Raw genomic sequence first — 25,664 nt, forward strand, 5'->3', positions numbered from 1 at the left:
ACTCAGACCCATCTCAGCTGATTATTTTTTGTTTCAATTCACCAGTGGAAGTACTGACCTATAAAAAAGCCTGTTTCCACCATTCCAGAGAGAAGAAGCACAATAAATCCTACGCTTCTCATGTGAGATTTCCAGGCCATTGGTTCTGACCAAAGATGGATCAGGAGAAGCATCCAAACATTTGGATGCAAATCTGAAACATCAGACATCAGCTGGGTTTTGGCTCATACATTTCATTTCTAGGTTCTAGGAAAGGAAGCTGAAACAGACAGCAAGCAAATGCTGATTCATGTGATGTCATGACTGACTCAGACCCAACAGCCATACTTCTCAGCCAACTGAGCTAGAAACCCATGGCATGGCTTACAAAACCATGGGGCACCATCTTCAACATGTGGAATTATAGATTCGGAGCATCAAGAAGGAGAGGACACAGAATCCCAGGAAAAGTCAACTGCTTTTATTTAATGTATTTTTTTCAAATGTAGCATTAATTGCTGATTGTTTCACCTTTCACCTTGTGAATGGGAAGAAAAAATTGGAAAGAGACAGGGAGTTTCAGATACACAGTCAAGGACAGACATGATCTCTTACCCTTCTACTACACTGACCACACTGGGTGTGCTCAGCTGGTACCCTGTTCTTCCTAGCCTCTGGCTAGCAAGTGGAGTAAAACTGAGGGAAGAAGAAGGTGTGTGGCCTTCTGTTTTTGAATTGGTTCGATGGAGCAATCAGTCCCTTTACACTAGTGTTAGAATGAGTCTGTCAGTGCCAGAGTCACCAACTCGATCAAAACTGGATTATGAGCTGGTGAAGGCCCAGAGCAGGAGGGAGTGTCACACTGCAAAGGTAAATATGCAGCAATGCCATGGCAGGGTCATCGCATATATAAATGTGATACCACTGAAGCCGAAAGGCTAATCCCTCTCTGGTCATTAAGAATTTGCCTATCCTGAGACACTAATGTCTGAATCACTGTGGTGACTCAAAGCTGTGCCTATCCTTCCTCAGACACAGTGTTGAGTGAGGAAGACAGGGTGGGATTAGCAGGCATCCCTGCCTCCCACCCACACCCTGCTGTCTAGGCACTGGGGCACCCATCCTACATTCAACCAGACTCCCCATCTGGTGGTTTTCGCTAGATTTTGGGGAATAGTTTCTTTTTTGGGGGCTTTTGTTAGTATTTCTAGCCAAATGAGTTACCCACTGTAAGTAGAAATGCCTATAATTAAGGCTGCCCAACAGTCCCATTATAAGAACCTGAAGCCAACATTTTTCAAAATGTTCAGCGAATCAAAATCTTGAAAAAAAATTGCTTCTGGTCAAAAAAAAGATATTTCATTTGACCCGAAACAAAACGTTTCATTTTGATTTTGAGTGTTTTTTTCACATTTTAATTTAAAAAAAAATGTGAAGGAAATTTCCAAACAAAAAGTCATTTAGAGCGAAAAAATGAAACATTTCCTTTAAAAAATGTCATAATGAAACATTTTCACATTTTTGGATTTTTTAAAATTATTTTACCTAAACAATTTGGCAAAATCAACACAAATTCACAAAACGTTCCAGTGTCATCCAATCTTGCATTTTTTGCCGAAAAAGGTTTTGGCTGAACAATTTCACACAGCTGTAATAAGAACCTGTTTTCAGTTGCTTTTAACTTTGCCAAATCTTAATCATCCCAGTCCTCTATCCCCTCTACTCCTTATCCCAGTCTCCTCCCACACTACCCCCCAGACCCGGCTCCTCATCCCTTTGCATTCCTATCAGCCTTTTCCTCCTTCTTGTCCTCCTGCCTGGGCCCAGGAGTGAAAGCACAAGAGAGACCATCTTCCTGCTCTCAGTTCCTATGTCGGGCATGATAGTTGTCCCTGGGCAGCCAAGAGCAGTAACTGCAGGGAAAGTCCTGTTCAGCCCCTGCAGCCCTTAGTTAGAGCATGCTCAATACAGATGGAATCTTTGGAGAATTTAGCTGCCAAACTCTAACAAGTCTCTAGTGAGCAAGTGCAAACTGAGATTGTTCAAAGACTTAAAACTTGGCCAACTTGCACATATTTTCAAGGGGAAAACAAAAGGCTATTCTGTTCTACATACATTCATATACCATGCTCATCACTATAGTATCTAACATTCCTGACACCAGGGTGATCCCCCTGCCAAATTTCTAGTCTCTGCTTCAAAAAGTTAAGGGGGGACACCAGAGCTTCTCAACAAAACAGTTCTAAAAATTTTTGAACATGGGCAATACAATGTACTTTTCCCTAATATCGTTCTGAGAAATGAATGAACTGTTTTATTTGAAACTTTCCAGAAACATTCAATATGAGTCAGCCAGCCAGCGTGGAAAATTTCAGCCCAAATGATTAAAGACTGGCAAAGTTATAACCAAATGAATGCAGGGTTTTATAGTGGAAAGCATCAGGCAACCTTAACTACAGGTGTTACTATCTGCAGCGCCAATAATAAAATATTATCTGTCATCAAATTGTCCAGTTCTTTTAGAAATCCAGCTATGGTCACCAGCTCAGACTTAGGGAGGCTCAGCAGCAAGGGTCATTGTCTATTTTTCTGCCCCCAGCAGTCTGCTCCCAGACTCCTACTTGTATCCACACATAATCTATATTCGCTTTGCAGAATGGAGTTATTACACTTTGAATTACAGTTACTTTAAATGAGGTTACAGATTTCTGCTTGAACAGTTTCCACCTTCACCTGCTCTTTGTATCCAGGACACGATCATTATGGCCTGATTTTCCATTGCCCTCTACTTTGTGTCATAATTTACATCAATGCAAACTGAGTGAACAATCTAGCACATCTGCAAGATGTAGTATTTTACACCCACTGTGCACTCACTGTGAACAGGTGTAAATGACTGCACAATGCATCAGACAATCAGGCCCTGTGAATTCACATGTTATAAAAATTATAAGCAAAGGACAGCAATGGGGGAAAGAATCAGAATTAGGGAGGAAAGGAGGGAGGGCCAGAGGAAGGAAGGAAGGAAGGAAAGGTTCAATGAGACAAAGAGAAAAAAAGGGGGGGGGGGAAGTGAGTAAGAGAAAGAATGAGAAAAAAACAGAATGAGAGAGGGAGATATGGAAGAGAAGGAGACAGTGTAACACAAAGATAGAGGGACGGAAATAGCGAAGAGAATGAGGGAAACAATGATGGGACAGAGAGAAACAAACAAAGTGAGAAAGAGCGAGACAGCAACAGAGAAAATGAAAAGATAGCAGGAGTGTGCATGAGCACTGATGGATGATCCCCCTACACACACACACACACAAACCCCTGACACGGGGTCATCAGAGTGAGACTAAAACACAACCAACTACCTTTACCAAAACACATGTGCATGCCGGGCTGTGAAAAAGAATAAAAGGCTCACCGTAAATTTCTTGTAGAGCTCATAAGTGAGGAGCGGGTTTGGCAGCTCCCTGAAATACAGCTTGCAGAGTGACCCCACACAGTGAATGTCCTGAAGGTAAACTTCCCTTGTCAGGTCTGGACATTGATCAGAGCCAAACTCCTGCCTGAAACAACACAGAAAGAGACATAACAGCCTGGAAGAACAGGAGCTGGAAACAGTCCATGCCGAGTTGTCTGTCACAGGCAGAGGGGAAAGAGAAATATGTTATAGGCTGGAAAGCAGAGATCTGCCTCTTTTACCTGCAACCTGGACCAGGTCTTCTCCTGAAGCTCAGGCTCCAGGTTCATTCTTCTCTGGTTTCCCTCACACAGTTCCACTGATGGGTCCTAAAACTGACATACAGCGACTACCCTCTCCTGAGGTTGGATACTCCTGGGCTGCCCCCAAAGTACTCCGTTAATGGACCGAGAGTGGGGTGCTTTTGGCGGGACAAAAGTTAGTCTCCATAAAGTAGTGTGTTTGGTCTTTACCAGTGTTAGGAACTAAGGTTTTCATTAAATCTGGTCTCCTCTTTACCGGGGCTGGGCCCTGCTACCCTCATTACACCACCGAGGGACGATATTCAACAAGTCTATGCCTGGACTAGCCCCAAACAATGGTACTGAGCAATGCCACTGAACTCCCCTTTGCAGTCAGACCCCTGCCCTTACCTCAGCTTCTGTATGTTGGATGTCACTCCAGAGAGCCGGTAGATTCCATCCACAATGCCATGGGTCTCAATGAACTCGGCACAGCTCCTCAGCACGTAAGGGACTAATGAAGGAAAGGAAGATGAGGTCAGCAGTGACTAGGCAGAGAGAAGATCTTTCATGAGGGTCCTCAGAGTAGAGAGTCCCATTAAACGGTGGCAGAGCCTCTCTGCAGTGACCAGGAAAGGATATTGTAATTGGTGAGATCAAGAATAGCAAAATAAAATCATTGAAGTGGCCACAAATTGATTTACAGAGCTAGATCGCAGGTCGCACAACAGTTCTGCAGCAGCCACCGTCATCATCTGTTCTGACAATAACGGCCTCTAATCACACGGCTGCTCTAGCCATACCGTGAAATGCAAAAAAAGGGCTTTTTCCAGAGGGGAAAGTGATTCAATCGTAACTGGGAGCATGAAGAAGTGGGAATCCTCCAAGCGAGCTGTTCTCATGAGGTCTCCAGCTTAGCTGTGTTGTGCCAACTGGTCTGATTACTTTGCTTAAAAATCAGAGAAGCATCTACTCTTGTGTGTGAGCCTAGTGCCCAGTGACTAGGGTTTAGAAATACCTAGAGAGATTAGATTAGATGGAAATATAGGCCAGATCCTCAAATTGACATAGCTCCTTGGGCTTCAAAAGAGCTCCACCAATTTATACCAGCTAAGGATTTAGAAAAGAGCCCAAACCACTAAATTCATATCCAGATCTGGAGTTCAGGTGTGTTTCAATCTGAGGTTTTGCTTTCTCCCATTACACAAGTATTTGAGCCAGTCATCCTTTTGGTTCAGACCCATCCCCTGCAGTCCCCAGTGCACTCAGCTGGCAGAGTCCTTCCCTATTAAATGCAAATCACTACACTAATGCAGTATGAAGGCTGTACAGTTATAATCCCAAGACAGTCAGGAAATGCAGACGTTAAGGTTCCTCACAGCAGCATTAACTCGGCCACATTGTGTGTCCCATACGCTCTGTAGGACAAACAGTAATAGATTAAGCTCTATATTTAACCAGAAAACCAGGCCTAGCCAGTATCGTGAAGCGAGGCTACTGGCTGAACCTTTCCTGGGTTCTAGTGGTTATAATATGCAGCAGTAAGGTCATATCAGCAGGGATTTTGATATTTAGAACCCAGATCCAGCAGACCAAGGAGGGTCTGAATGTAGCACAACTGGTGCGGTTCCACTGCACAATGGAGAAGGCATGCGGGAGCCATCCCAGGGGGGCTGTACCTCTTACGTACCATGCAGCACAGCACCACTGGGGCCATAACATGGAGCAGTGCATTGGGGAGGGATGGGAAGGGGTTATTGGATCCATTTCCTACACCAACCCACCAGTGCCATTTTTTCTTGTCCTGGCCATTAAGGGAAAGGTTTTTGTTTTATTCCTGGAGGATTTTGCTACTTAATGTAGCATGACACTTACATGTCCCATCATGCCCACTCTCTCCCAGCAGTAGGATCCTGCTCAGGTCAGGCAGGGAGAATGTGTGGAGAGGTCACAAGAGGAGTAGTCATCTTTGCACTCCACTAAAAGTCTTAGCAGATGCCATGAGGTCAGTCAGAAGTGATTTTTCAAACTTTTATAACATTTTCATGCCTGCCCCTGCAAGCCAAGCCAAGGCACCAGTCCTTAGTGAGGTCTCTGCCCATGCCAAGGATCAGGTTTCAAACTTCAGCCACCGTCACTGTACTCCCATTCAGAACACAATGGGCCAGATATATCGGGGACAATTTGTTGTTTCAGAAAGTGGAGGAGGTAACCAGGGAGACAGCCATTTTAGACTTGATTCTGACCAACAAGGAGGAGTTGGTAGAGAATTTGAAGATGGAAGGCAATTTAAGTGAAAGTGATCATGAAAGGATTGATTTCATGATTCTAAGGAAAGAAAGGAGTGACAACAGCAGAATAAGGACAATGGACTTCAAAAAAGCAGACTGTAACAGACTCAGAGAAGTGGTAGGCACGGTCCCATGGGAAGAAAATCTGAGGTAAAAAGGAGTTCAAAGAGAGCTGGCAGTTTCTCGAAGAGTCAATATTAAAGGTGCAACAGCAAACTATCCCAGTGCAAAGGAAAGATAGAAAGAATAGTGAGAAGCCAGCGTTGCTCCCTCAGGAGCTCTTTAATGACCTGAAAATAAAAAAGGAATCCTATAAGAAATGGAAACATGAACAAATTGCTAAGGGTAAGAACAAAAGAATAGCTCAAGCATGAAGGGACAACATCAGAAAGGCTAAGGCACAAAATGAGTTATACATAACAAGGGACATAAAAGGCTATAAGAACTGGTTCTTTAAATAATTTAGGAGCAAGAAAAGATGAAGGAAAGTGCAGGTACTCTCCTTAGCGGGGAAGCAGAGCTAATAACTGATGATATCAAGAAGGATGAGGTATTTCATGCCTATTTTACTTCAGTCTTCACTAAAAAGGTTAATGGTGACCACATACTCAGCATAATTAATATTAACCACCACCAGGAAGGAATGCAATCAAAACAGGAAAAGAACGGGTTAAACAATATTTAGATAATTTAGGTGTATTAAATTCAGCAGGGCCTGATGAAATGCACCCTAAGGTACTGAAGGAACTAGCTGAAACAATCTCACAATCATTAATGATTATATCTGAGAAATGGAGAACAGGTGAGGTCCCACAAGACTGGAGAATGGGAAACATAGTACCCGTCTTTAAAAAGAGAAAAAAAGAAAAATTGGGGAATTATGGAACCTAACCTCGATACTTGGAAAGATACTGGAACAAACTCCTAGAGGACAATAGTGTTATAAGTAATAGCCAACATGGATTTATCAAGAACAAATCATAGCAAACCAACCTTCTTTGTCAGGGTTATTGTCCTACTGGATAGGGAAGCTGTAGATGTGATATCTCTTGATTTTAGTAAGGCTTTTGACACTGTCTAACATAACATTCTCATAAACAAACTAGGGAAATGTGGTCTAAATGAAATTACTATAAAATGGATACAAAACAGTTTTAAATACCCTACTCAAAGAGTAGTTATCAATGGTTCGCTGTCAAAGTGCGGGAATATATCTACTGAGGTACTGCAGGGGTCTGTCCTGGATCTGGTAGTATTCAATATTTTCATTAATGACTTGCTTAATGGACTGGAAAGTATGCTTATAAAATTCACAAATGACACCAAGGTAGGAGGGGTCTCAAGCACCTTGGAGGACATAATTAGAATTCAAAATGACCTTGACAAATTGGAGAATTGGTCTGAAATCAACAAGATGAAATTCAATAAAGATAAGTGCAAAATACTACACACTCAGGAAGAAAAAAATCATATGCACAGCTACAAAATGGGGAATAACTGGTTAGGCAGTAGTACTGTTGAAAAGAAGTTATAGTGGATCACAAACTGAATACGAGTCAACAACATGAGGCAGTTGCTAAAAATGCTAATATAATTCTGGGGTGTATTAACAGGAGTGTCATACATAAAACATGGGAGGTAATTGTCCCCAGTCTACTTGGCCTGGTGAGGCCTCAGCTGAAGCACTGTGTCCAGTTCTGGGTGCCACACTTTAGGAAAGATGTTTAGAAATTGGAGGGAGTCCAGAGAAGAGCAATAAAAATGATACAAGGCTTAGAAAACCTGACCGATGAGGAAAGGTTAATAAAACTGGGCATATTTAGTCTTGAGAAAAGAAGGCGGAGGGAGGGCCTGATAACAGTCTTCAAATATGTTGAGGGCTGTTATAGAGAGGACGGTGATCAATTGTTCTCCGTGTCCACTGAAGGTAGAACAAGAAGTAATTGACTTACTCTGCGGCAAGTGAGATTTAGGTCAAATATTAGGAAAAACTTTCTAACTATGAGGGTAGTTAAGCACTGGAATAGGTTTCCCAGAGAGGTTGTGGAATCCCCGTCACTGGAGGTTTTTCAGAATAGGTTGGACAAACACCTGTCAGGGATGGTCCAGGTTTACATGGTCCTTCCTCAGTGCAGGGGGCTGGACTAGATGAGCTTTTGAGGTCCCTTCCAGCCCTACATTTCTACGATTTGGTGCTCCTGGCTAAGTGGCTCACTGAGGTTTCCTCAGCAGAACGGAATCTTCGTGTGGTGTTGAGCCAGCTTTATGCCACCTCTGTTACTGACAACCCCCCTACCCCCAGTGTAAAAGATGGGGCCAAGAGAAAGGAAGCATGGCCAGAGCACTGTTACACTCTAGCAATCCCCAGCTGCACGAATGGCCCCTTAAGGCTATTCTAAGTTGCTCTGCAAGACCAGCAGCCTGAGGATCAGACTGCCCCAAAGGTGACTAACAGCAACCCTGGTGGCTCCCCACACCTCTGAACTGTACTGGGTACAAGATAATCTGGCCCAATGTGGTTCGATTTGTTTGTTTGACCATTTTGCAATGGGAAACATTAATTTTATTCAATTTTTCATAACTCAAAAATGGGGGAAGAAAAGGGTTTTCCTCAAACTTTCCTCCTCCTCCTCCTCCTAATCTAATACACCTTTGGGGAAGGCACCAAGTATGAAAAATTTCAGCCCAAATGTTGAGTGTTATGAAAGGTTGTGAAAATGCTGGAATAGAAATATCCCAAGCTATATATGTACTGGGTGCTCACAGGCACCTCTTTTCATATGCAGGGCTTTGGAGCGGAGCGCGGAGCTGGAGCGCGGAGCAGTGGAGCTGCAGGTTTTTGCCTGGAGCTGGAGTGGAGCCGGAGCACAGAAAATCCTGACCGCTCCACTGCTCCAGTTTTTTTTTTTCATTTTCAATCCAAAATGAATTATATTTAGCAAGAAAGTCCTAAAGATGCCAAAAAGTTTCAAATTGTATAACAACTGATATTAACATCTACTTTACCACTTTACGTAATATGTCACAGTTATTCTCACTTCGGCCGAAATCAAGATTTAATGTACAGATACAAAATTACAAAGTTTTGTGGAGATATGTTTTATTAAAGAATCAGATAATTATCAGACATCCGGCAACACTGCAGACTGCTCCCACCCTTGTGCCAAGGTTAGGCGAGTACGTACTCGTGTAGATTAGTTAGATAAGTATGTGTTGATACTTCTTTTGTAAGGGTTGATCAATGAGACGCGCTGAGTGCTGCGATTATGGAAAAGTGTGATGCAATACGCAACATTTAAGATATCACAAACAGGTATATTGCAAAAAACTAATGTTTTTGTTTATTGATATATTACGATATTGCAAGAGATATTAACCACTTACGCTCATTTCTCACACTGGCTCCCATTACCGGTACATTTGTTCATTTATACATGCTCCCGTATCATTCTGGCAGACTTATTTGATATGTCATCTGTTCAACGGTCTTTTGGTAGCGTTGTTTGTAATTTTAAATTTACTGAAAAAGTTGCGTGCAGCAGGCATATAAATATACAGTAAACATTTTTGCATAAATTAGGAGTGATTTTTGCGATATATCCAGAGTGATTGGAAAATGTCCAACACAACTTTGGGGGTGAATCCTTAGGTCATTTTAAGAAAAAATGTTTCTGTGAACACGTGTACTAAAATTCTTCCTAAGGGAGCTACAGTCCCTTCAAGGAGGTGATGAAAAGTTAATTTCTGATGAATATCTCAAAAACGCTTTAATATAAAGTAATGAAATTACGTCTGTGTCTTAGCATTAGTATGTGCTACCATATTACGTTATCCAAAATTATTTAAACCATAGGCATCCTGAACTGGTGGTTGCTCATTTTTATTTCATATTTCAAGAAAGGCTTGTCGTCGACTGCCCCTGGCTACGACCAGTACTATTTTGTTCCATAATAAAGTTAATAATTTTTGGTTATTATTTATTATTACATTTAAAATTTATGGTTCCAAAGCTGAAAAATAAGTAATAAGTAAAATTGTTTGTATCATTCTAAGCAGATTAAAATTTTTAAACAGTTTTCTCGGAAACAGTTAATTATACAAATAAATTAAGAGTACCATTTTAATGCATGTTTTAGCATTAAATCATATTCCAGGGTTGTATCTGTTAAATACTAGTTTTTCACTAGGAGGGTGGTGAAACACTGGAATGCGTTACCTAGGGAGGTGGTGGAATCTCCTTCCTTAGAAGTTTTTAAGGTCAGGCTTGACAAAGCCCTGGCTGGGATGATTTAATTGGGGATCAGTCCTGCTTTGAGCAGGGGATTGGATTAGATGACCTCCTGAGGTCCCTTCCAACCCTGATATTCTATGATTCTACGAAATAGTCGAAGATTTAAAAAATATTAAATAAAATTGGCACAGTCCCCCCAGTTCACGACACCTGTAGTTTAAATAATTTTATTTGAATGATGTTGTATGATAGAACGTTGGAAATAAACTTTAACGGGAAAGTGGATTCAAATTGCAAGCACAGTCCTTTTAGTAAAGAGAGCAAATTTTCAGAAATATATTTTTTCTTCATCAGGCTGGAAACATTATACAAGATAGAGCAAATAACAGGTTCTATCTTGTATAATCTATTCAGGCTGATGAAACAAAAACCTATTTCCGAAAATTTGATCTCTTTACTAAAAGGACCGTGCTTGCAATTTGAATCCGCTTTCCCATTAAAGTTTATTTTCAACCTTGTAACGTATAGCCTCAGTTACTTCCCAACAAGTAATGTTGTAGAATAGCGATAGCACGTACTAACGCTATGGCACATACCAAATTTCATTGATATATCTATATTAAAGTGTTTGAGATATTAATTAAAAACTTGGAAAATATTTTGAATATTTTTACCGCAAAATTTCATAAGAAAAACTAACTTGCAATTTATAAATAAAAATTTATATTATGTATATTAAAAATACTTCTTACTTCATTAAAACTGCAAGAAACATGTTACAATATTAAAATATACTTTAATAATAATTTTGTGTAAAAAGAAAATGCAATCATTTTTGTCCAGAAAATCCAAAATAAATTCAAAGTACCTTAACTGGTTAAGACATCACAAGCAGGTACATTATAAAAAAAATGTAATGCTTTTGTTCATTGCTTTTCAAAGATCATAACAAGAAACATTTGGATGCAATAGCAACACAAGAAGATCTGGCCATGGCTTCAACAAAAAAATCAAATCTGCCCCCCATGATTGATAGCCGATTTATGGAAAAGGATCTCAACTACGTCTTTACTTTTGAATTTGAAAAGCAAAGAAGAAATCCGCAACGTGCAAGGTGGAAAAGGAAGTGAATGGCGAGCTCAAACCATGCAGCTTCAAGACAAGTGAAGCAAGTGCCGTGAAAAGTTTCAGCCTTTGGCGGCATGTAAAACGTAACCATTCTGAAAACTATGTGGCTCTAGTTACAAAAAGGGACAGGAAGATGAGGCAAAACAAAAAGTTGACGCAGCTAAATGACATTCATCTGGCTCTTTGAAAACTCCTGTAGAAAAGATTTTTTGCAGAGCTTCATCTGAAAGGAAACCCAAAATTAAGCAAACAAAACTTGACTCATATTTGAAGTCCTCAAAGGTTACAGTCACCATGGATGCCAATACTCTCTGTGAAGGGCTGATGGAAATGGTTTGCTTGAGTTCAACACCACTCACTACCTTCAGGCTAAAGAACAAAAGATCCAAAAAATTGCAGGTGAAATGGGTTGGCAGCTTGGCATTTTGACGGGGCATGATGCGGTTCATCATTTAGTTGTCAGCACAGCTGAGTCTGGTCGCGAAGAGCTCAAGAAAGCTTTGGAGCAAAAGCTGTGCTACCTGAAAATGGATGCGGCAACCTGTGGAAACAGAAATTTCCTTGCAATCAATGCTCAGTACTATGAAGAAGGAAAAAATAAAGCTGTGGTAAAAATCTTGGACATAATTGACACTGAAGGGCATCACAATTCTTCGTATGTGAAAAGTCAAGTAAAAGCTATTTTAGAAAAATTTGGGATCAGTAAAATGCAAGTGCTGAGCATCTGCATTAACAATGCAGCAAACATGACGTGTGCCGTCAAAAATTTCAGCGAGGACAATAAAACCATTTCTACCTCTGAGAACTGGTATGTGGACAGAACTGAAGCTATTTTGCCTGATGAAGGAACTAAAGGAATGGAGGAAATCGAATTCAACATGGATGCTGCTGTGCAATGGGTTAATGACCCTAGCCTCATACTTCCAACATGGCTTCATGAGGACTACTCAAAAGTCCAACTGATGAGGTGTGGTATTCACACTCTTCAGTTGGCAATCTGGGATGGACTGAACAAAGAACATGCGAAGAAATTTCTAGCAAAAATTTGACAAGTCGTTGTCAAACTACGAACCCCAAGTATTCCAAGTGTTCTACTTGATCTACGTGGGGTAACTCAATCATTGGATACTGTGACTCGCTGGGGTTCAACATTTGCGATGATTGATGAGCTTCTCGTTTTTCAATCTTACTGTGAACAAGTGGCTGCTGCTGGAACAAGAGAACTCAAGTTAACAAAAGCTGAATGGGACGAAGTGAAATACCTGCGAGACCTCTTGGCAAAGCCAAACCAAATAACCATGAATCTTCAAGCTGTCGATGTAATCCTGGGAGTTTTAATGAAGGAATGGCGAAAACTGCCAAAATTCTTGCAAGAAAATGGTGGACAAATTGCAGAAGGAATTCTATCCTCCATGCAGAAATGCAAAGAGAAGCTTTTTGACAATATTCATTTCCTTGCTGGAATTTATGTTGACCCACTGTATTGGATTCTTCTTACCTCAAGGGAAATACCAAAGGCAAAGGAAGGGCTCCTTGATATTGCTTGACGACTCGAAAAACAAAATCTATTGCTACATTTGAACTCGGCGAAAGAGGTTGAAGTAAACGAAACACAACAAAAGGAGTCATCAAAAATCGAATTTGCAGTTTCGGAAAGTTCACATCCTTCAGAAATAGCAGGCTGTTCTCAAACTTCCCTTTCCACTCTGAACTTATTTGAGCGTCCATCCCTGAGACGTCTTTAACCATCACAGGGAAATGGAGATAATTCAAGCACCAATTCTTCAGAAGATGATGCCTTCGAAAAGGAATTGGATAAACAAGAAAGACGCCGTTTCTGCGATTCATAATTGTAATGAAGCGAGAAACTTTCGGGGAAGATTGTGAGGCGATGGAGTCTATTGGTAGGCTAAAAGTTAAGTCTGTTTTTGAGGCCACAGCTACCCACACCGCATGCAGGCTGCCTGTAGAATTGCTTCGAGCATGCCAACAACTCAAGCTAGTGTAGAGTGACTGTTTTCGGCTTTAAAGTTAATTTTAAATGATTTGCAGCAGCTATGAAACACGACTTGATTGCTGCAATAATATTTTACAGAATGAATTATGAATTATTCTAGTTTGTATCATTGTTGATGATATTAAATTGTTTTAAAAGTCTGAATAAAAATGTTTTTTCAAAGTTACAGTACGCACTTTTTTTATTTAGTTAAAAATTAATTTGAGTCGGAGCACGGAGTGGAGCTGGAGCAGTCACAATTGGTGCCGGAGCGGAGATGGAGTGGAGCAATTCAAAAATTTGATTGCTCCAAATCCCTGTTCATATGTGTTCATTTGGCAAGTAAAAATGACACCAATCATTTCAGCAGCACATGAGCAAGTCATGTAAATTAAACCAATAAGACAGCGTCACTGCTTGTCACCCCGCCCTCTGCCATTGCCATTTCACAAATCCCATCCCTCCTTAGCCTACCTACAGTCTCCCTAAGCCACCCCCTTGTCAAAAGCCAGGATATAGAAAGGCTTTGCAACATGGTTTGATAATCAATAGGTTTAAGCTGTGTCAGAATAGTCTCTATAGCACTCAGCTGGGAAGCCCTCCCTACAGAATTATTTCTGTGTGGAGTTTCACCTGGGTGATTACATCGATGACCTCTCATGATGATTAATTTGAGCACCCACCCACTGCAGTCATTTTGGGAATTCTTGACCTTTAGTCTCCTATGCCTTAGCCTGAGAATGCCCTCTTTGCATATCCCTATTCCTCTCTGCTTGCTTCCACACACATGCACTGAACCCCAGCAATGCATAGATCTCATACATCTGCCAGCAATTACTCTGAAAGTCACATGATCCAAACCAAGTAACTCTCCTCTCTGGAGATTTCAAAGTTGTTGCACCAAAGTAACAAAGAGAAGAATTTGTCCTGTGTCTTTAGAGCACAGGGCTCATTATACTGTCTCACTATCCAATCCTGAATCAAACTCAAGGACCTTGTGCTGATTAAAGACCCTCAAGAGGATGGGTCAGGACTAACCCAGAGATGTGACTTCTGTCTCTGTGGCCTTCACCTGCTGTAATAGCTGTGTTCATTAGAAACCATGAAACTGTCTACAAAACAGGGAAGATGCATGGCAGCAAGAGACAGAACTTTCTCAGTAGCAGCCCCTTGGCTATACAACTCCATCCTGAAGGATTAGTTCAAACAGGAATTATTCTAGTTCAGACAGAAATTATTTCCAGGAAGTTTTATGACCTGTGCCATGCAGGAAGTCACACTAGATACTCAGACAGGTCCCCCTGGCCTTCAAAACTATGGATCTATGGTTCTTCCATGATGTCACTGCCTTCGAGATGAAATGTGAGACTCATCCTTTCACAGTAACAGCATCCTTCTCCCAGCAACGGCAACTGCACTAATAAATCACATGGAAGGAAACTGACGGGAAGAGAGGAAAGAAGAAAGCTTCTCCCACCCCTTTCCCAAAAAGCCAAATATTCCTTTAGGACATGCCCCTGGAGAGGAGAGAGAGAAACATTTCCATCTCTGAGTACAACCCATAGCTGCTTATCTGTAACATGAGTAGGCACTCAGACACTGTGATGAGGAGCATAATATAAATGATTAGCTGGAAAGACAAACTAAATAGAAATCTCCCCTCTCCCTCCGCACCCCACCCTTGCCTGTTTAGATCATCAGCTCTTTGTGACAGTGACTGTGTGCGCCTAATGCAATGAGGCTTCAGTTTTGGTTGAGGCCTCGAGGAGCAACTCTGATATAAAATACAAATAATACTAAAAGATAAGACAGATCCATGTTAATTTCAAGTTTATGCTGGGGGGAAGGTGGGTGAATCACTGTTTCATCATCATCTTCCTTCCCACACCAGCAGGCACATAAGGCAGACGTCAAACAGTCCCTATCCTGGGCTCATTTTTCCAGGTCTTTTATATTCAGATGTAATAATGCCACTTCATCCATTATTGTGCTATGGAGACTGCCTATAGACCAGCCTCTCCATCTCTTGCTATGGGGTTGCCAAAGAAATGCTTGTTTAAGCAGCCTATTATCGGACATTCTTAAAAGGTGTCCCAAATATGTCCACCTCTTCTTTCGTACTGCTTGTACTGATATAAGTAGTTGTGCCCATTCTAGGACCTCTTCATTCCTTATTTTAGCTATCTATTTTACTTTGAGTATTCTGTGCAGACACGTGCATTGACAGTTTAGTTTGCATTGAATGGACAGATTATTTTTCAATGACTCTGCTCCATATAGAAGGACACTTAGGACATTGCTTCTAATGATCTTGAGTTTGGTGGTTTTGCTAATCACATAGGAGTTCCATATGATTATGTTTTTGAAACACAGTACTGGGGTTCCATGCGGTTAAATTTTTGAAATACAGCACCCGCTTTACGTATTCTGGACTTCATATCAAACATGCACTCATCAGTATTATGAATGATGCTACCCAGATAAGTTTCAAAGTAGCAGCCGTGTTAGTCTGTATCCGCAAAAAGAAAAGGAGGACTTGTGGCACCTTAGAGACTAACAAATTTATTTGAGCATAAGCTTTCGTGAGCTACAGCTCACTTCATCGGAAAGCTTATGCTCAAATAAATTTGTTAGTCTCTAAGGTGCTACCCAGATAAGTACATCCATTGAGGATTTTCAAGGCTTTACCTTCCAAGTAGATAAAATTATTGGTAGGTAAATTAATTTTCATAATTTCCATCTTTGATTTATTGGTAAGACCTACTTGCTTGGCAGAATTTGCAAGACCAAATGTGTTTCACTGAACATCTTTAACTGAATTATTTATGAGACAGATGTAATCTGCAAAGTCAAAGTCTCCAAGCTCGCCATCTATCCATGCAATGCCAGTTTCCATACTGATAGTCTGTCGCAAAACAAAACCAACAGTGTCTCAAGCCAATGTTAACATTAAACTAGTCAGTGAGCTCCTGGTTTATCTTTACTGTACATTGAGTATTCTGATACAAATTTTTAATAATGTGAATTATTTTGTTGGGGATTCCATAGATTCATACTGTCTGCCACAGTGACTCTCAGTCAACACTATCAAATGCTTTTTGGAAATCCACAAAATTCAGAACTAGTGTTTGCCACAAGGAAAAAGACAAATTAATGAGAGACAAATTAATTGAGTAAACTGTAAAGAATGTTAAAAACCCACACAAAAACCCAGTTACTAGCATCTAGATGGCTCAGTAATATGGTCTATGCCTTAAAACTCCTTTGTCTAGGGTGACCAGATATCCTGTTTTTAAAGGGACAGTCCAGTTTTTTGGGACTTTTTCTTATATAGGCGCCAATTACCCCCCACCCCCTGTCCAGTTTTTTCACAGTTGCTATCTGGTCACCCTACCTTAGTCAGACAGCATGAAGGATAATCAGATATAAGAAAAAAAATACCAGAAATTCAAGAGCCATTTACAAGTGACTAATTTGACCTCAGGGGAAAAAAACTTGTTTAAAAAAATCTCTTTTCATCTGCTGAACCTGGGATTTGTATGGAATAAATCAGGGCAAGAGGCCTCAGGCAGATGAGAGAATCTCTTATGCACCAGTGTGGATAAAAATCAGTGAAGCTGAGAATGAGTGACAGGGGATGGATCACTGATGATTACCTGTTCTGTTCATTTCCTCTGGGGCACCTGGCACTGGCCACTGTCGGAAGACAGGTTACTGGGCTAGATGGACCATAAATTCTTTTTTGTAAAAAATATTGGATTTTTTTAATTTAAATCAGATTTTTTGATAAAATGCTTTTTTTTTTTTAGGAAAAAACCTGTCTAAAGATAGTTTTAATTAAGATGCATTATAGCGCAAAGATATCTCATCATAGCATAGGGATTACAAATTCTAATTCTATAGTATGAGAGAATATATTCATGTAACGTTTAAGAAAAGTTTTGTAAATGAGTTCCAATAGTTCATGGATTAGGGACCCAATCTTATGGGGCTCCAGGAGCTTCTGTATAGATTATTTAGGTTAATCTTTCTATCTACCCACTGGGACTCAGTGCTCAGTCTACAAGATACTATCAGAAATGCTTAGTTTTGAAGTTCTCAGATTGGATTTGTGTCTCCAGAGATAACATGCTTGTTAACAGCAAAAATGTTTTAAATAAAATAAATAAATAAGTAACATATAGAGGTGAGAAATAACAGACCTCAACCCTATTGTCCCTCTGCAAATTTGTGTACACAGAGTCAATCCCTTATCTCTCTCTAAAAGTGCAAAGTTTCAAAAAGTTCAATGAATCGAAGATTGTTGGGGGCGGAATAGATCTGGACAAGGAGAAGTCTGGAGGTAAATGTGAGAAAGGAGGGACAGGCAGTAGAAACAAAAGTGAAACTGTTTGAGTAGCATATTCCAGAAGTCTTGAGGTCCTTCTGAATGTAGCCTTCATTGATTTGAAATCTACCATGCCATTCTCTCAGTAGAAAGGAAAACCTATAATGGCAGCAGGCTGTAAAAGAGACCCAGTTTGGGAATATTTTAATGATGTTCCTCTACCTGTGGGTAAGACAGGCATGCATGCAAAATGCAAACAGTGGAACAAAGAAATGCAAGGCCTGGTTGCCCAAATGAAATAACATCATGAGAAGTGTTCCTTCGCAGGAGGAAGCTGCCTTGAAGATGATGAAAGGAACATGCAGGATCTTCAGGTTGGTAAACTTTTTTTATTTCATATTTGTTTCTTAAGGACTGCCTGTCTTCCTTCTGGACTATTCTTGAATTCTCATGTTTGAGCAAAAAAATATAGTTGTTACTCTATGGTACTATCATTTTAGATACAGTTGTGATAAAAAATAAACAGCTGAAATAGGCAGATCTTCCTTTTACAATTTCACCTTTAAAGTAGTACTGAGTATCAGTGAATGCAATGATGTAATTGGGCGCAGACTCACCCAGTGGCGCCTCCTGCTGGCTGTCTGGGAATTAGCTCTTTTTACCAGCTCTGGAGCGCCCTCTGCCAGTGTCTCGCCATCGCTGGCCCGCGTGTCCCTCCCGGACCCCAGTGCCCTTTTACCTGGGGTGCTGCCCCTCCAAACCCACAGATCTGGGTCTCCCCTCCCCAGGGAACCCCTACCCACTATCTCCACCTTCCCTCAGCCTATGGGCTACTGCTAGTCACCATCTAGCCCCCTTTCACTGAGGCCAACTGCAGTCTGTACAAGCCAGTCATCATAGACAAGGGAGGTTTTGACTTGCTGCCTTCCCCTGCAACCCAGTACCTCCAGGGGCCTTGTACAAGGCCCTGCAGCCTGGGGACTTGCTGGCCCGGAGCTCCCCAGCTCCTCTGGCCTTCCCCCAGCCCTGCTTCATTCCAGTACCCTTTAGCACTCAGGCAGCTAGGTCCATCTCCCTCCTCAGCTAGAGGGAGACTCTGTGTGCTTCTGGCCCACTGCCCTCTTATAAGGGCCACCTGGGCCCCGATTAAGCCAGCCGTGGCCTGACTGGGGTGTGGCCCCAGGGCCGGCTCCAGCTTTTTTGCCACCCCAAGCGGCAAAGAAAAAAAAAAAGAAGCAGGGCCCACCGCCGAATTGCCACTGAAGAGGGAGAGAGGGAGTGAACCACCTGCTGCCGAATTGCCGCCGAAGACGCAGACGTGCCACCCCAATCTCGGACAGAGTGCCACCCCTTTCTATTGGCCACCCCAGGCACCTGCTTCCTTCGCTGGTGCCTGGAGCTGGCCCTGCGTGGCCCCCAGCTAAGGCTGCTTCTCCCAATCAGCCCTGCTTTTCCTTCCCTGCCACAGCTCTCTCCTCGGGCTGTTTTAAACCTTTTAAGGCAGGAGCGGGTGACCACCCCTCTACAAATGAGTAATACTAAATGAGCAGTACGGTAATAATAATTAAATAACTGCATTGACTTATTTTGTTCAGGAGAATCCATCCTCAATATGCAGGATTCTGAAGACTATCCACCTTCAAGATCACCATCATTTTCTACAGTTTCAGAGTTATCTGCCAATGATAGTGTTTCAGTCACATCATGTATGTCACATAGCCACAGTATATCAACTGTAGCAAAAAGAAAAAAAAATCTCCATTGTCCAGAAACAACCATAGATAAATTTGTGATAAGAACCAGCAGATTACAAAAAGAGGTAAATGATGAAAAAATTGCCCGGTTTGTTTATGCAACAAACTCTCCTTTCCGTATGATTGAGAACCCACACTTCATTAACATGGTTCAGTCACGGAGACCAGGATACAATCCACCCAACAGAGCAGATGTCGCAGGCAATTTGCTGGATAAAGTGTATGTAAGAGAAATTGAGCAGTGTTCAAAAGGTCTAGAGGGTAAAATTGTTAACTTGAGTCTTGATGGGTGGAGCAATGTCCACAATGATCCTGTTGTATGTGCTTGTGTGACAACACAAGAAGGGAATGTCTTCCTTACAGAAACAATGGATACATCAGGAAATGCACACACAGCAGAATACCTACAAGTAGCAGCAGTAAAAGCTATAACAAACTGTGAAAAAATATTCAAATGTCTAGTACACAGCTTGGTCACAGACAATGCTGCAAATGTATCCAAGATGAGAAGAAATGATTTAGAAGAGAGTGAAGAGAGTCCCAAGCTAGTAACATATGGCTGCAGTGCTCATTTGGTGCACCTCCTAGCCAAAGACTTTAAAGGCTAATGTTGAAATTGAAAAATACTTCCATAACAACCACTTTGCAGCAGCTGCTCTGAAAAAAAATGGGAGGAACCAAGCTAACTCTCCCACGAGACGAGCGATGGAACTGAGTAGTGGACTGTTGTGAGCACTCTATCAAAAACTGGCCTAATCTGATGACAGTTTGTGAACAAAATCATGAAAAAACAGATGGCACTGTCACAGCCAAAGTTCTCAACACGGGACTTAAGAGAAATGCTGAACACATGCCAAGTACCCTGAAGCCTATTTCTGTCGCCTTGAACAAAATGCAGGGAAATAGCTGTTTTATTGCTGACGCGGTTGAAATTTGGAAGGAACCGAGTGAGAGCTTAAAAAGAGAAATATGCAATGACAGAGTTAAATTACAAGCATTAAAAAAACGAATGGGACAAGCACTATCTCCAGCTCATTTTCTTGCATATATTCTCAATACTCGGTACCAGGGTCAAACCTTAACTGCTGAAGAAGAGGAGTTGGCTATGACATGGACATCCAGCAATCATCCCTCCATAATGCCAACTATAATAAACTTCAAAGCTAAGGGTGAACCATTCAAGAAATATATATGTTTGCTGATGATGTTTTAAGGAAAGTCACACCAGTGAACTGGTGGAAGTCACTTAAGCACTTGGATTCAGAGACTTTTGAAGCGATAATCTCACTTTTAACAGCAATAGCTTCTTCTGCCGGAAAGGAAAGAATATTTTCTTCCTTTGGACTAATTAATTCCAAATTGAGAAATCATTTAGGACCTGAAAAAGCAGGAAAGCTTGTTTTTCTTTTCCAGAATATGAACAAACAGGAAAATGAAGGTGAAGACGACTGAGCTTGCTGCAAAAGCCAATATTTTAAGTTTCTCATGTTGACCTGGCTGACATAGTCAATTTAACTATTTTAGTTAAAAACAATTTTAACAAAAACAAACCTGATTTTAAAAAACTTGAACGTTTAACTAAATTCAAAAATTCATATGCTTGTTTTGTTAAAATATTATATGTTTGCTGTTTAAGAAAAAAATCCAGAATACATAACGTTGTTGTTTTAGTTAAATAAAACAATTTAAATATCTGTCTGGTGATGTTCTCCTCCTAATACAGCATGGCAAGAAAATCCTCCAAATATTAATGATTAACCTGTTGAACTGGAGATAGTTCACCTCCCAATGACTTCATAAATATCTGCTTCAATTACCTATCGTAAATGAAATAACCAAACAATCATTCATTTTCTGATACAGCCGTAAAACTAATCTGAAAAGTTTTCAAAATAAATCACTTTAAAAATGTATAATGTGTACCTTCTAAAAATGAAACCTACATCTATCTCTGAGTTGTGAAGAATATGTATTAAGGTTATAACAACCAACAAGAATGCACTTTTATGTAGAAATCCATGATTAAATCGAGCCTTCCTGACTAGTGATTTAAATCATGATTTAAATGAATTTCATTTAAATCATTATTTAAATCAATTTGATTTAAAGCAAATCTACCCCGTTATGCACCAATTGAGGGAGGCTAACCCAATCCACAGGCAAGCAACAGAAGGGACCTGAGGGAATACAGGTCAGCAGCAAACCTTTTCAATACTTTTACCGAGTTTAAACATTTGTGTGAATTTAGTATTCATGGAAGTGAGGGGCAGATAACTATGGAGACAGCTTAACATAGCATAAACAGGTAATATACAAACAGAGCCCCTGCTGTTCCAGTGCTGGGCTCCCCACACAGCTCTGCCAGTGCCCCTCAATCATCATGCACCATGATTTCCTTCTATTCCAGTCCTTGGATTCTTCTGAATAGAAACACCCAGTTGTGTCAAATTGTGTCGTGGTTTTGTGATGTCAAAAAAATTTCACATGGGACTCATTTCACTTGTGGCCAGAAATTATAGACTTGACCTCAGATCCCTGGAGGTGAAAGGACTGTATCAATTTCCTGCAAAGCAAGCCCCTAAATGCAGCCCTTGTGTGAAACTGGAGCACAATAAATGTTCTGTTTCAGCAGAACCTGCAGCACTGAAATCCCTCAGCAGAGCTGATCTCCTACAGAGCTGATTTATTAGGGCATTAGGAGGGAAGGGGAGAGTGGTAGTGGGCAGCTGACCCCCATTCTGTGCCAGTCTGAGATCTTTTCATTCTGGTTTGGCTGTTTTTCTATTTCAGAGATGAGTCAGAACCAAAACAATGGGTCCAATCATCCCTGAACTTGGGGGTAAGTTCAGATCCAAATGTGAATTTTACAACAGGATTCTAGCTCTATAAGAGGCCAACCAGAAATCTTGGATCTGAACATTCTGGGGTTCTGAGGAAGTTCAGATTTGGATCTGAACTTTGCAGCAATGTGTGTGTGTGTGTGTGTGTGTGTGTGTGTGTGTGTGTGTGTGTGTGTGTGTGTGTGTGTGTGTGTGTGTGTGCGCATGAGAGACAGAGAGAGAGAGAGAGAGATGGGTGTGTGTGTGTGTGTGTGTGTGTGCATGAGAGACAGAGAGAGAGAGAGAGATGGGGGTAGATGTCCCAATCCTTATGAGTTTCTATAATTAAAAGCATGCTGGAGGCTTGGAAGTTGGAAGAGGCAGCTGGTGTCACACAAACCCCCGCTTGTTCTGCCAGACAGCCAAAATGTCCTCATTTGAAACTACAATAAAAACCAGATGGAGAAGAAGAGGAGAGTGTGGAACCAGGCATCAGTCAGAAGGGAAACTGAGTTATAAACATAACACAGAGAGAGAAAATTATGCTTCTCTTCCCCTTAGACAAAAATAAAACAAAAGGCCAGTTTCAGTGATTAACACCATTCTTGCTGAATGCCGATGGTGGGGCCCTATGGTATGGGACTATGTACCTTTATCATAGACTCATTCCATGAACATGTGTCATGCCACATTCCTATACAAGTCACACTCCTCATACAGCAGTTATATATCATGTCTCCCTTCTATCCTGATCAATATCCCTCTGATGAAGGCCATGAATGGTCACGGTTTCCTATCTCCCACCAGGCTCCTGACTAAAGCTGGGAATGAAATTATTTTCCCATCTCATGAATATTTCTAGATATAGAACAATATTCCCATCCCACAAATCAGTTTGGGTCAATCAAAATGTTGTATTTTGATTTTGACCAATTTTTTGATCTGAAAAGGCTCTATATCCCTTCTAACTTGCTTAATCCTAGCTAATGTAACTGCGGATGCTATTATTATCCACGTCTAATCCTTCTAAGCTCTCGGCTTCAGTGAAATTTTGTGGCAGTGAGTTCCACATGTTATATATGCACAAAGTGCAAATTAATTATTCCCTTTGTCAGTTTTTGCTTGTTTTTCAATTTAATTTTATACCTCTTTGTTCTGAGATTAGAAGAGAGGGTAAAGAAGAGCACCTGATTTACCTCCATTCTACCACCCATTATTTTATATATTACACAGCTAGGGGACACATTTTACCACATAAACAGTATTATGGTATTAATCTGCCTTCATATCACAAAAAGGAATAGCCATTATTACATATTGCAGCACAACTGAGTTAATGTCACTTTTATTTTTGCATTTCCTTACTTTTAATGACTTTAACTCTCCAATCTTATGCTGCATTAGCACTGCATTTTGCATTTATTGTTAGGTAAATACAGTCAATACACATAAATACAGTCAATGATGCTTTGCATTTATAGAACTGCTTTCAACTAAGGATTTCAAAGCACATGGCAATGGTGGGATTATTATCCCTGATTTACAGATAAGGAATCTGAGATCCAGAGGTGACGTGACCCTCTCAGGATCACACAGCAGATCAGTGGCAGAGCAGGGAACAGAATCCAAGGCTTTTGTACCAGTATAGCTATTTCTGGCAGGAGTATGATTCTTTACTCCCGTTATACTAGGGTGACCAGATGTCCCAATTTTATAGGGACAGTCTGGATTTTTGGGTCTTTTTCGTATATAGGCTCCTATTACCCCCCACCCCCGTCCCAATTTTTCACACTTGCTGTCTGGTCACTCTACTTTATACCATTAAAAGACCTCCTGTGGATGCCATTGTACCATGTAAAGGTGCCTTCCCCTCACCCTGCAAGAACAGTTATACCAGCATAAACACATTTATACCAGCATAATTGAATTCACATGAGGAGGGTTGTACCACTTTATCTATACTAGTGTATAACTAAAGTGTTAAAACTTTTTTGTGTAGATATCCCCTTACCAACATAGCTATGCCAGCAAAACCTCCAGTGTAGACACTGGTATGCTGATAGAGGAGTGCTTTTGTCGGCATGGCTAATGTTTGGAGAGTTGGTGTAGCTATGCCAGCAGAATTCGTACTGTTGGCTTATTCTGCATCTACACTAGGGGGCTCTGCCCTCCTATTAAACTCAGCTCTTAATGTTCCAACTTGCCTTCAAATTCTTAATTGCAATTTGTGACTGTTCCAAACACAACCTGAAATCCCTCCCCCGCCCCCATCTCATCGTACTGGCACTGAATGGCCCCCCTGTTGGCAGCCTCAGACTGAACAGACCATGGAGCCTGAACTCCCCTCTCGCCCCCAGAGAAATCCCTCCATCTCAGGGATAAGGCCCACTGGTGTGGAGCAGCATGGGGGAAAGCCTGTCCTGCATAGCTATGGGGATAGACAGAGAGCTTCAGTCTCCAGGGCTGTCAATGCAACACCTTTCACCAGCACGAGATTCACTTTATAGAAGAAGAAAAAATAAACTGCCTCGCCATCAGATTCCACTGTTAGTTTTGGCTGTGATGGCTGCGCTGCCGGAACCCTCACGCACCCTGTGTTTAAACAGTAAGAGACAACTAAACAGCATCAAATAGGTTTAAAAATGAATCATCTCATTGGAGCCCTCCTTCCCTCTTCCCCCTTGGCTGCCATCAAGTCAGTCAAAAAGATGAATCGCTGGCACTGCTCTGATCCTGTCTATGCAGGAGCCAGAGCAACTAAATCATCGAACAACCCACACACTCTCTTTTATTCGTTTGTGGGAACCGTTGCTGCACTGGCACTGGGGTTTCCACAAAAATACCGTTAGCAATCTATCCCAGTGACTAAAGCACAGCCCTGCATTATCATTTTGACTGGCAAATCCATTCACAAAACGAGCCTAATCCTGCAAATCACTGAGCACTCTCAGCTTCCGCAGACTACGCTGGTTCTAGTCCTTTGATTCTAAGCTGATGCAATTCAATACGGTATTCAATACTTTGGGCCAAACTTGAGTTCCATCGAAGGCAAAGGCAAAACTCATTGAACTTCAAAAAGACCAGGATTTTGCTCCTTGATACAGTACCCATCTTGTGTTCAGTACACTCTTTGAGGGAGCTAAAATGAGGGCTGGGGGTGTCGGCTATGGGGTGGGGCTAGGGATGAAGGGTTTGGAGTGCAGGAGGGTGCTCCAGGCTGGGACCGAGAGGTCCAGAGGGCGGGAGGGGGATCAGGGCTGGGGCAGGGGGTTGCGGCGTGGCAGGAGGTCAGGGGTGCAGGCTCCGGGGGGCGCTTACCGCAAGCAGCTCCCAGAAGCAGCGGCATGCCCCCATCCGGCTCCTACACGGAGGTGCGGCCAGGCAGCTCTGCACGCTGCCCCGTCCACAGGCACTGCTCCTGCAGCTCCCACTGGCCGCAGTTCCAG

General features: G+C 41.5%; 1 protein-coding gene across 2 annotated transcripts in view; it reads right to left on the bottom strand.

Moving 5' to 3' along the window:
* Window positions 1-25,664, bottom strand: part of ARHGAP31 (Rho GTPase activating protein 31) — a 95,234-nt gene that overhangs the window by 25,040 nt on the left and 44,530 nt on the right. For both annotated transcript variants that reach the window (XM_074974304.1, XM_074974295.1), the window contains exons 2-3: window positions 4,084-4,186; window positions 3,392-3,536 (exon numbers count right to left, since the gene is read on the bottom strand). In XM_074974304.1, coding sequence (XP_074830405.1) covers window positions 3,392-3,536; window positions 4,084-4,186 — 248 coding nt within the window. The remainder of the gene's footprint in view (window positions 1-3,391; window positions 3,537-4,083; window positions 4,187-25,664) is intronic.

This window comes from Natator depressus, chromosome 1 (assembly GCF_965152275.1).
Source record: "Natator depressus isolate rNatDep1 chromosome 1, rNatDep2.hap1, whole genome shotgun sequence".
In the NCBI taxonomy this organism is placed as follows: domain Eukaryota; kingdom Metazoa; phylum Chordata; order Testudines; family Cheloniidae; genus Natator; species Natator depressus.